General features: G+C 54.2%; 1 protein-coding gene across 1 annotated transcript; it reads right to left on the minus strand.

Annotated features, from left to right (window-relative positions):
* Nucleotides 1–830: 830 nt before the first annotated feature.
* NSUN4 (NOP2/Sun RNA methyltransferase 4) lies at nucleotides 831–10,130 on the minus strand. Its single transcript, XM_036753324.1, has 6 exons — nucleotides 9,876–10,130; nucleotides 7,808–8,184; nucleotides 5,082–5,236; nucleotides 3,444–3,595; nucleotides 2,809–2,933; nucleotides 831–1,536 (listed from the first exon to the last, which is right to left on the minus strand). The coding sequence occupies exons 1-6, from the start codon at nucleotides 9,972–9,974 to the stop codon at nucleotides 1,260–1,262; spliced, it is 1,185 nt and encodes a 394-aa protein (XP_036609219.1). The 5' UTR covers nucleotides 9,975–10,130; the 3' UTR covers nucleotides 831–1,259.
* Nucleotides 10,131–12,149: the final 2,019 nt, after the last annotated feature.

A 12,149-nucleotide genomic window follows, 5' to 3' on the forward strand; every position in this document is an offset into this window, starting at 1 on the left:
GTTCAAATCTACCAGTGACCTCTAATTGCTGAATTGCTTCCTTTTTTTAGGCCTCATCCTCCTCAACTGTTCTTCGGCCTCTGAAACTGCCTATCACCCACTCGGTCCTGGGTGCTGAAAACGGTCTTTGTGTGTTGCCAATAAAAACTCACACCTGTACACTTAAGAATTTGGAAACAGAGCTTCTAACCCATTCTATAATATTCCCCCGAAAAGATTCAGTGCCTTAGGAACCCACCTGTGAAAAATACAAGAAGCACACCTCTGAATTGCTGCATCAAAAGAGTTGAATCTAGATTAAAAACAACGAAGCCTATGCTGTCACACTGCTCTTACTAAAAATAGGATTGTTTATAGTATTTTGGCAAGAACAAAATATTTATTTTTTCTACCAGGAACATGTTTCTCTCATGGGGTTTGTGAACCGAAGTCTGGAGAACACCAAAAGGGAAGAGGGATGGGCTTGTTTGGTCTGATTCCAGACAGCAGAAGGAAACCTTCCCCCAAACCCTGAGATGAAGTTTCTCATTCCAGTTACCTTTCCCAGATGCTGGTGGGAGACTCTTATTCAGGCAGGATTGGAGCTTGGAATCCCCCATCCTTACCTGAGGGGCTGCCATGACAAGGATCCAGGCTAGGCTGTGAGGGAGGGAGGAGCAGCTAGAGCCCAAACTTCACCTGCCTACATCAGAACAGGGCTACACTTCCCAGCTAGAGGAAAGTGCCCCCCCCCACCAAGTCTTGCAAAGTGGGCTCCTGTACCCCACGGTGTTTGCCCAAGGGGTAGACACTCAGTACCCATAAGCTAAAGTAGATGATGAAAATCATAAAAAACTGAAGCCTCAAAGCAATCGATATGCTTTTATTGAATGCCTACTGCAAGCCAGGCCCAGGGATGAACTTCAGGGAAACAAAGGTTAAAACCCCTGCCCTGCCGGCACCTCCAGCCCACTTTGCAGTGGGCCAGGAGCGGTTAAGGAGCCCTAAGGCCACCTTCTGTCCTACACCGAAAAGCTGCCTCTATGGAGAGAGGTAGCCACTCTGCCAAAGCCTCCTTCTGCCTGGGCAGAGGTCTCGCCCCGCCTCTGCTCCCACATCTACAGGAGCCACCAAAGTGAATCACACCCAGGTCACTACTGGGGAGGTGTGAGCTCTCCCACCCACTTGGACAAAGCACATCCATCCCTCCCAGCCCCTCCTAGGGACTCTGCTGGAAATCCACAGGAGCGCTGCAGAATGGGGCTCAGGAAGCCGAGCTGCTAAGTTAGCCTGCGTAGCCTGCAGAAGTACATGGGTCCAAAGTTGGCCCAAAGGACGGGGAGGACCAGCTCGCCCACGCGGCAAGATGGGAAGAAGGAGAAAGTGTCCTGGAAGAGATACCGGAAGCAGCTCAGGTCTTCCACCTGGACATCTGTCTGGTACTGATTGGCCAGAATGTCAATGGCCCCACCTACCACGTACTCATTCTGCAGGTGGGAGAGGGTGCAGGTGGAATAGACAGCCACCCCTCCAGGCCTGGTGGCAAGGAGACCAGCCCTGAAAGCAAAGAAAGAGAGATGAAGGGCCCAGCCTGGCAGGCTCTCCTCCCCCAGGAAGTTCTCCTAGATTGATTCAGATCAGCAGCCAGCTTTCCCTACCCATGGCATCTCCAGCCTCTCCCAGACCCTGGCCAGAGTGGAGAGAGCTCACCAAGCAGCCGAAAGTCTGTTCCCTTTCCATGCATTGGCTCAATCCTTGAGGGGCAGGGCCTGTCAGGAGTGGAGCCCCATCCACAGCTGAAGCCTGTTCATCCCTCACATCCAATAAACTGCCAAGGCCTGGGACTCAACCCAGGCCATTCCCGCCTGCACCTATCACGCAGTTCTTGCCTGGCTCGGGTCCTTATCAGCTCTTCGCTGGACTCTACTATACGGTCTTCTAATCAGCCTCCCTGAACCCCTTTCCTCCTACACTCTTTGTTGTTGTTCAGTTGTGTGCGACTCTTCCTGACCCCATTTGGGGTTTTCTTGGCAGAGGTACTGGAGTGGTTTGCCATTTCCTTCTCCAGCTCATTTTACAGATGAGGAAACTGAGGCAAACAGGGTTAGTGACTTGCCCAGAGTCACACAGCTAGGAAGTGTCTGAGATCAGATTTGAAGTCAGGTCTTCCTGCCTCTAAGCCTAATGCTCTACCCACCTCGATGCCCCCTTACTCTCTACGCCACTGCCAAAATAGTCTTGCTAAGGCTCAAGTATGACTCCCTATTCAGAATAATCAGTGACTATTGGATAAAATACTGATCCCAGCAATCAAGGCCTCCTCAGTCCGGCTCCAACCCAAAGTCACCTTCTACCCATTCAGGACAAACTGGAAAATGTCTAGAGTCACGTCTTTCCCCAGGAAAAGGAAGGAGCAGTGGCTGCCCAATTCCAGGCCCCAACCTAACAGTCTCTAACCCATTGCTGGGGACCCAGCTCCCACTGCGGGGGAAGGGGTGTCCGAGAAATTGTGTTCAAACAGGGCCAAAAGTGGTTTATTTCAGCTCAGTGCAGGCCACCTGTCTGCTGCCCAGGAAGCCCCTGAAAACACAGCCAGGGCCTGAGGAATGAGAATAAGCCAAGCACCAGATAGGGCAGCATCATTCCAATTTGTACTGCCCATGTCCTCAAACTGGAACCATTGGCCACATTGAACAGAAGGAGAGCTTGGAAGAGGGCAGATTCAAACACACGGCATGCCGAGTCTGTCCAGCACTTCCAGCTCCTGAAGCTCTCCTTCCCTCCCCTCCAGAGAGCTCTCAGCACCAGCCCCCAGCATGCCTCACTTACACCAGGAGCTGCACCTGCAGCATGGGCAGCATCTGGCGCTCAGTCTTCCTCGAGCGCCTGAAGATGTTGTTGTCCTCCTCCGTGACAGAGTGCCGGTCAGTGGTGCAGGGCACATCCACCAGCACCTGCTCCAAGGAGGAAGAGCCTTAGAAAGCAGTGGGCCACCTGCCACTTCAGCCTAACCGCCCCCACCACCACCAGGGACAAAGGCTGGGGACATCCGCCCAAGGCTGGAAGCAATAATGACCCTGGGCGAGGCACTCCACTTGCTTATAAAATGGAGATAACTGTAAGGCCTCTCTTTCCTTCCCTCCCTCCTCCTCACAGGCACCAGCCAGCATAGTAAACAATCACAGCACACACAAACACAAATGACTATAAAGCAAAGCATAACAGGGCAAGGGCAAAGGGGGCATGCAGCAAAGGGTCCCAGGAAAACCTGCAGAGTGGGCTTGCCGCTCTGTAACTCGAAGGCCTAGGGCCTAGGGCCCCAAGCTGACTCTGACCCAGACTCCCCACAAGGGGCAGAGGGAGCTGCTCTTCCAAGGCCCAGCTCACCCAGCTCACACGCAGCCCAGCCCTCACTAGATCTGGGTATCCTGGGACATGGGGGTCTTGGGGAGCCAGTCACTTACCCGGTCATAGGTGTTCCTCTCCAGGTCTCCCCACTTCCTACCATCCTGGGACGTGATTCGCACCTGGCTCCCATCCTGGGGTACATAGCTGTGCAGAACCTGCTTCAGTCTCTGGGTTCGGGAGCCAGAGATGTCATTAGCTGCCAGGTGGCCTGGGCAAAAGACAGTGGACTTAAGAAAGCCTGCTGAGAAGAAGCTGGCCAGGCATGGCCTCACCAAGGAGTGGTGTGCTGGGCCCAGTCCCCAGATACAGATATTGAGGCCAAGCCAAAGACCCCCTCCCCCCACCCCAGGGGAAGCAGAAGGTCTAGGTTCCATCTGCTGGCTCAGTGAGCACAGACTGAGGGTAGGAAGGTGACCATCCATAATCTGGCTATAGCAAATACAACTCTCTGAACTTCTGTCCTCATCTGTTAAATGGAGTCAGCACAGTCCTAGGCACTCTGGGAAATACAAGGGAAGGATAGTTCTTATCTTGGAGGAGCTTCCTAATCTTGTAGGGGGGGAGGGGTCTTACCTTTTCTCCCCCCCTCCCTGCAAAGGCCACCCTTCAAACCACTGACCTTCAAGTGACACCAGGAAGTTTCCAGAACCCTCCAGTTCCTTCCCTTGTGTGATTGTCTCTCCCACTGGAAGGGCTCTGCTGGGTACAGGGTGTCCCTAAAGCCTGGATACGTAGGCAATAAATGAAATTTCCAACATTTTATTTAATTGGAATATTAACAGACCTTAGCCCCCTTGACTTCTTTTTCTGGGGTATGCTAAAGAAGGTATACTCAACGAAAATCACAGATGCAACACACTTGATTGAATGCATAAAGAGTGAATGTGCTAAAATTGATGGCAATGTAGAGTTATCGCATCGAGTTCATGTGAATCTTGCAAAGCGCATCAACCTTTGCATCACAAATGATGGAAATCATATCGAAGATGTTATTTGTTAATATTCCAATTAAATAAGATGTTGTTGAAAATTTCATTCATTTCATTTCCTGAAAATATGCATTTTTGCCTACGTGTCCAGACTTTAGAAACACCCTATAGAGAGAAACACCTCCTGACAGCCAGCCTAAGTGTGTCTCCTTGTCCCTATCCATTCCCTCCATCCCCACCCAGTTCTGCCCTCTGGGGCCAGACAGAACAAAGCTAATCCTCCTTTCACATGACCCCCTGAGGTGTCTCTTCCTCCCAGCTGCCCAAGACTCCAGGTGTGGTCCAACCAGGACTCCTGCCCTGGCCCCCCTGGATCACACAGGGCTCATCACCGAGCAAGGAGGAAATTAAGGTTCTGTGATGCCAGTGACAAATGTCAGGGCAAGATTTGCACCTCCACTCAGAGTTCTCTCTCCCACAGCAGGCTGCCTCCGGTCCTCCCAGGCAGCTCTAAGATCCTCTGACCCATTGCCCACGATGCCCTTCTGAGTCTCTTCTGTTCCCCAGGGAAGAATCGCTCCCTGCTTTGGGGGACAGTCCCACCAGAGCCGTCACTCACCAATCTTTCCCATCTCATGAGCCCTGGGCATCAATGCTGGGGCAAGGAGGAAATCTACCTGCTCCCCACCCTTCCCAAGGGGACCCTGATGCTCCCAAAACAGGTGGGGAATGAAGAGCTCTCGACTGGTCTGCATCTCTACTTACGGCAGCAGCCAGTCAGGAGCAGCGCCAGCGTCTTCCCACCAGGCCCAGCACATAGGTCAAGGACGGTGTCACCCGGCTGGACACCCAGGGCCAACACAGGCAGCAAGGAGGAAGCATCCATGAGGTAGTAGTCGAGAACACCTAGGCTGCTGACCCTAGAAGACAGAGCCGAGGGGCTTCAGGAGTAAGAATGGGAGCCTGAGGAGGCCAAGACCCATAGCCACCAGCTCTGCTCCCCAGAGGTGGGCAGTGCCCCGAGATAGCAGGGTGTCCCCCCGCCAGAAGACCCAGAGGAAGATGGGTAATCTGTGAGGAGCAGAAAATTCCATCTCCCTCCAGGTCTTCCAGCAGAGACCAGATGGCCACCATTGTAGAAGAATTTCCATGCAGGGCAGTGTGGATACACCCTGGGGTCATCTATGTTCTTTCTCTGAGGTCACTTAATAAGTAACAGGACTAAGGAGATGTCTCCACGTCTGCATGCTGCTCTTGGGAGCTGGGACCACCAGACCTGGGCCCCAGGACACTGCCAAGAGGCTCAGGGGATCTCAGGGTGGGCCACAAATTGACATAGAGATAAAGGCTTGGGTGGACTCATATCAGTTTCAAAGGACACAGGGGCTCAGCTGATCCTCAGCTATAGTTTTCTACAGAAAGAATCAAAGGTCATAGCTTTAATAGATAAATAACCAGATGCCTTCTTACCTGGAAGACTTCTTCCCACACCCTCCCATATATCTTTTGTGGAGGAAATACCCAAAGAGCAGCTGTCACCTTGTGTCCTTCCTTCCCTTCCCCAGGGGGGAGACCAAGGCAGCTGCCCCTCAACAGCCATGCCTCTCCCCTTCCTTAAATGATAGCCCAACTTCCCTGGCCAGCATGCTCAGGCCAATCTCCATGGTCCTTTAGGTCATGTATAATCCTAATTGTGTGACAGTGGTCTACAATCAAGAGCCCAGCAGAGTTCTGTTCCAAGGAACCAAAGAATTTTCCATATTCAACACCCATCACTGTGGGCTCCAGCTCTTCCATGCTGTGGGATGAGGAAGACATGTCCAGTCTGCTGATCATGAATGAATGGTTTTGTTTTTTTTGTTTTTTTCCAGCACCTCCTGGCTTAAAAGTAGCTGGGATACAAATAGAGAAGATAGTCCCTGCCCCCTAGGAACCCCCAGTCTAATGGGGAGACGCCCCCTGGGGAAGGTTTCAGCTGCACATCAAATGGAAACATCCCCTGGTCCTGAGGGTGCAGCAGCCAAGCAGAGGGTCAGGCCTCTTCTTTCAGGTCCTTTCCACAGAGCCCAGACTTTGTTCTGTTCTGGGTCTTGAGTAGCTGTGGCTGCATCTTCCCAGGGGCTGCTTCCCAGGAGGCCAGCAGAGGGCGCTGGAAGCCTGGCTGCTCCTCAGGCTCTTGGGTCTGGAGCTGTTCCACTGGCATCAAGGTGGTGGTGGAGGCAGCAGCCTGACCTGCCTGGCCCTATGATGCCTCATGTCTCTCTCTGAGGATGCTGCTGCTTCAGCCAAGCTGCCTCGTGTGGATTGCATCTGGTTGGCAGTTGGTGGGGATGACTGACCCCTTCTTCATAGGACTGACTTCCCCAGAACGGTGGTCTGGGAGATGCTGCTATACCCCAGGCTCCTGTTCCCATGTGATTGTTGGTGGCAGCTGGTCAGCTGCTGCTGCTGGTGGCAATGAGAAGGTGGGGCCCTTCTTTCTCTAGAGTGACTTCTCCCCTCCCAAAGGGTGGGGGGCTCTTGGCTGGACACAGCTCTGGTAATCTTCGGAGCACTGCTATTCCCAAGGCCCCGAGTTCAGTGTCCTGGGCTGTCCCCATCACAGTCTAAGGAGGAACAGTAGTCAAGGGGGCGGTGGTGCCTTCCCTGCCTCCTGTCCCTTGCTCAGGGGCCCTGCTGCTTCAGCCAGGCTGATGGTCTGTGAAAGCTTGAGAGATGACAATGGTGCCAGGAGGCCTGGCAGCTCAGCTCTGATGGGTCCCACTTGGGATCCCTGGAGTGTCTTCAGGAACCCCTGTGGGTCCTCAGATGTGTGGCCTCAGGCCCACCACAAACAGGACCAGTGGTTGGGTTGCAGGAATCTTGGACAGGAGGGAGAGGTGGAGCCTTGAGCTGAGAATGTGGGGAGCAGGGTTCTAAACCTGGCCTTCCAAAGGAGCTCAAAGAAGGAGCAAGAACAAGGGATTACTGGGCGTCAGGGGCCTGGTGTGATTACCAGCTCTGCTGATTAATACCTGAGGCCTAAGCAAGTCACCCCCCAGCTGGACCTGAGGTTTCTAACCAAACAAAAGGGGAGGGGCTGAACTCAACCTAGGCTGATGTCTCTTCCAGCTCTTAGTCCTGTGCCCCCAACTGTCCTCTCTGTCCTTTTCTTTGGCAGTAACACCAGCCATGTTCTTGTTCTCAGCATTTTCCCCTCTTTCAGAGACCTTAGGAATTAACCTGCCAGTTCCCCAGCCAGACACCCTCCTTTGAGCCTCAGTGCCACTCCCATAAAACCAGCATCCATCTGGCACCATTTCCATGACAGCACATGGGGGATGGGCTTTAGAGGCCACAAGGCACCTTCCCTCTCTCAGTCTGTTTCCTTAACTGGAAAATGGGGACAAGGATATGTCCTCCCCTCAAAGAGCTGCTAGGAGGCCCCAGTGCTGAAGTCCTCGCCCCTGCCTTCCCCGAGCAGGGCTCAGGACGCTTGACAAATGACCTACCTGGATGGACGAAAGCGGCTGATGTCCCCTCTGCTAAACGTGTAACAGCGTAGGTTAGGGCTACAGGGCCAGGAGGCTTCTGGGAGGCTGTGTGTCTCCAGCTCTGGAGGAAGGACTGGAGCACTGGGTTCTCCAGGAAAGGCCTGCTGCTGCACCCTTCTCTTCGCCTCCATCACAAAATCTCTGGCCTTGAGCTGCTCTAACTCAGAGGTGGTTCTGTCCCAAGTGGAGAAGTTGTTGACCAGGGCCCCGTACTTTTGCTCCGAGAGAAGGCTGACCCTGATGGACGGCCACAGGTCTCCAAACTGGACCTTGTAGTTCATGTCAAAGTTCTGCAGGGCCAGCCGGGTAGAGGAGAACTTTGGCTCGGTGGAGGCCTGCGAAGGTGAGAGAGGGTCCTCAGGCTCTCTAGGCAGGTCTCCAGGGTCTATCCTGGACCCCGCCCATGCTCCCTTTACAATTCCCATATACATCAGTCCCAGCTGTTGAATTCAGCCTTTTGTGCTAAATCCTAATCAAGTAAGTGAAGCAATCTGAGAAATTTGAGTTCGATTCAACAAGCATTTCTGTCTACTCGGTAAAGCGAAAACTAGAAAAACCCGGGCCCAGGCGCTGGCTTTGTGACCTCGCACAGAAACCTGAGTGCCCTGGGCAGCGCTCTAAGACAGAAGGACAGTTGGAGTTTCCTGAGCAGTTCCTTACACCAATGAATACAGGTCCAGCTCCCAGCCTTAGGTCTTTCTGCCCTACTTGGCAATGGGCCCAGCCCTCACCATGCCCACGGGCTCCTGTTCCCTCTCCCCATCCTTCTTTGGTGGAAACTTTTATGTTTTGTGTAGACTCCTTGACAGCAGGGACTCGGTGGTTTACTCCTAATTTTATCTCTAGCATTTAGCACAGTGCCAGGCACACAGGAAGTGCTTAATGACTTGAACCCATCCCGGTCCCCAAGGCCTCACACAGATAAGTCCCTCCCCCTCCCCCCTCCCAATTTCACTGTATCCACTTTGTATGGCGTCTGGGTAAGAATAATGGATGATGAGACTTGATCTATCTGCATGATGGGTGAAAATTCTGAAATCCAGAGCACGACAGAGCCTGTGGGGTGTCTGGTATTTACATGGCTGTGCATTTGTTTCCGGGCAGCTAGGTGATGCAGTGGATTAAGCTCTGGGCCTGGAGTCCTGAGTTCAAACCTGCTCTCAAACTCTTACTGTGTGACCCTGGGCAAATCACATCACCCCGTTTGCCTCAGTTTCCTCATCGGTCAAATGAGCTGGAGAAGGAGATGTCCAATCTCTCCAGTATCTCTGCCAAGAAAACCCCAAATGGGGTCACAATGACCTAACAGCAGCAAAATGTTTATTATCAGTCGGTAAGCACTGACTGAGGGCCTACTGTGTGCCAGGCACTGTGCCGACTGCGGGAGATAGAAAGACAAAAGGTCCCTGCCCTCAAGAAGCCCCCGGTCTCTCGGGACAGACGACGAGTCAAGGGCTCTGTAGAAATAAAGTGTAAATAAATCCGGGACAAATTGGATCTAAGGAAGGGAACGCACCACATTAAGGGGGGATTCGAAGGAAGAGCGGGGGGGGGGGGGGGGCGGGGCCGCGGCGAGATGAGGAGGGAGCACCTCCAGGCCTCTGAGCAGCTGGGGAGAATGTCCGCAACAAACACACGGTGTACGAAGCCCAGGGCGGGGGGCTCCCCCCTTGCAGGACTGCCGGGTCACGTGATGCTGCTGCACGTGATCTCCTGGAGGCGGGAGGCCTTCCCCCCAAGTAGGTGGCCCAGTCTGGAGCCCTTCTAGTGGCTACTGATCAGCAGACGGCCCCCGGCCTCCTCCAGGCCCCACCCCTCTTTTCCGCACGAGGCCCAAGGAAACCACGAATCATCCGCTCGTTCATCGCTCAAACAAGGACAAAGAAGCCCCGAAGAAGTTCGCGCCGAGGTCCCGGCGCATGCGCACATCACCCCCATCCCGGACAAGGCGCAGGCGCACTTCCGGTCGGGGTGCAGGCCGTCCACCTCCGGGCAGGGGACACTTCCGGTGGGGCCCGTCACTCACCCATTTCTCCTTGTGCCGCAGCCTCCGTGGAATCAGCTCAGGCCCGGGCCGCCTCAGCAGCTGGCGCGCCCTTGCCAGGACGCGCCAGGTCGCCTCCATGTCGGCTGCGCGTACGTGGTCTGTACGTCCGTCCACGTCCGCTTCCGGCGAGGCGCGTCGGCCGCCGCGAGGGGTTCCGGCCTGGCTGGAGCCCGGGCCGGGGAGCGAGGGCTTTCATCAAGATGGCGCCCGCCACGCCGGAAGTGGGGGCGCCACGGGGCAGGATCGTGCCCCACGTGACGCCTAGTGGCGGGAGGAACGTCTTCGGCCATGACGTCAGGACCGCGGACCAAGGCGGCGGCCGCCGACGCAGTCTTCTTTGTCCTCCCCACGCCCACCGGTTTCCAGCCCCTCCCAGCCTCGGGAGGCAGGGCAGCTATGACCCTATTTCACAGATGAGCAAACTGAGGTTCAGAGGGAGACCCTGGGCCACGTGCCCTCTGGGGTCTCCGCAGGCTTCCTGAGGGCAGGGACGGTGTCTCAGGGCCCCTAAAATGCAGCCAAGATTCTAGTAAATCCGCAGCAGTAGACACAGCACAGGGTCCGGGATCAGGAAGGCTCGAGTTCAAATGCTGTGCAACCCTGGGCAGGCCACATGCTGTTGTGCCTCAGGTTTGAGTGGAATGCTGAACTAGCGAAGCCCCCTCAGCGCGGGGCAAGCCCTCACCTCTCCTACCATCCACCCCCACCCTGCACCCTTCTGTATTTTTAGAAACTGCCCTGCTGAGAAAGTAGAGACAACAAATTACATCAGGGACAGACACCTGCAGGGTCCTGTTATTCTGCCTGCACTCCCTTCTCCCCCGTCTCCCGCCTGCCTTTTTGTTCTTTGTTTTCTGTTGCTGGGAAAGGATCCCGCCTTTAGCATGTGAGCTGCAAACCCAGTCAATGGGAAGAGGCACCATTAAGGGGTGGGGGAACTCTGTGTCAGGCTCTATGTAACTTGCTTTGAGCTGTATGCAGCGTGCCTCACACACACCCACCCACCCACAGGCAATATCTTGGACCACACTGAGGTATGTCATTTCTCATGAGAAAGCAAGAAATTCCTTTTTGCCTTTTCTCAAGGACGTCCTCTATTTTTAATGTGAGTAGTGGTCTCTGACCCACACAGTTTCACCACCTGTAAAATGGGGATAACAGCACCTGCCTCCCAGGAGCATTGGGAGCATCAAGGGAAAGCCTGGCACGTAGTAGGGGGCCTTAAAGATGTGTAAGAGATTATGTGTAAAGCATCTGGCACACAGTGGGTGATTACTACTTGTTTCATCCTTCCTGCCTTCCCAGTGTTCTCTATGCATGCAGAGGAGACTCCATTCCCATGATGCTAAGGGTTCAAAGAGAGGTCAAGTAGGAAAGCCTGGGAGTGCTGCAGTGCACACAATGCAACAGACATTTATTTAGTGCCTACTGTGTGCCATGCACTGTGCTAAGTGCATTACAAAGATCTCATTTGAGCATCACAACTCTACAGGATTGTTAACCCCATTTTACAGATGAGGAAACTGAGGCAAGGGAGTGACTTTCCTGGGGTCAGACAGTCAGTGAGTGTCTGAGGCTGATCCCCAGCCAGGCACTCTTCCCATTTTGCCACCCTGCCTCTAAAAATGACTCATCAAATGGTGGCTGCCCTGGGTCAGGCTTCTGTTACAGGGGCCTGACCTAGGTCAGGAGCCAGGGGGATGGAGAAAGAGGGATGCTGTGGAGACAGCGGATGGCAGCTCAGATGTTAAAGGTTTGCAAACATGTGGGCGGATCCTCACCATGACCCTGGGTGGCAGGTGCTATCGTGATCCCCATTTTATGGGGGGAAGGGACTGCCCAGAGACCACTGGAGTATCTGAGAGACAGGATTCCAACCCAGGCCTCCCTAACTCCCCACTCCAGCACTAACTCTGAGCTTATTAACCCGGATAATGGGACCCAGGAAACTAGACCTGAAGTCCAGGAGTCCAAGAGAGAGAGCCTAGAGGCAGAGAAGAGGGTCAGAGAGAAGCCCCAGGAGGGTGGAGCTAGGACAGGGCAGGCCACCAGCAGGAGAAGCCTCCTCAGAACAGCTGCTAGGTGACCTGGAGCCACTGCTCCCCTCCCTGGGGCTAGATCAGGGGATGTCGCCCACCACATGCTCCTATGACCTCTCGTTTCTATGGGAAATCGTACCCCCCTCTGAACCCTAGGAAGGGTAGCCAGCGCCCAGGGTTTGAGCCCATTTTCAGAGACAACAGGAGACGCTTC

Source organism: Trichosurus vulpecula, chromosome 4 (assembly GCF_011100635.1).
Source record: "Trichosurus vulpecula isolate mTriVul1 chromosome 4, mTriVul1.pri, whole genome shotgun sequence".
NCBI lineage: Eukaryota > Metazoa > Chordata > Mammalia > Diprotodontia > Phalangeridae > Trichosurus > Trichosurus vulpecula.

Excerpts from the sequence above, each read along its gene's own strand:
- NSUN4 (XM_036753324.1), bottom strand. The coding sequence starts at position 9,974 with ATGGAGGCGACCTGGCGCGTCCTGGCAAGGGCGCGCCAGCTGCTGAGG. Across the intron at positions 2,934-3,443 it reads AGAGGAACACCTATGACCGG|GTGCTGGTGGATGTGCCCTG; the intron begins GTAAGTGACTGG and ends TCCTTGGAGCAG. Across the intron at positions 1,537-2,808 it reads CTGCAGGTGCAGCTCCTGGT|GGCTGGTCTCCTTGCCACCA; the intron begins GTAAGTGAGGCA and ends CTTTGCTTTCAG.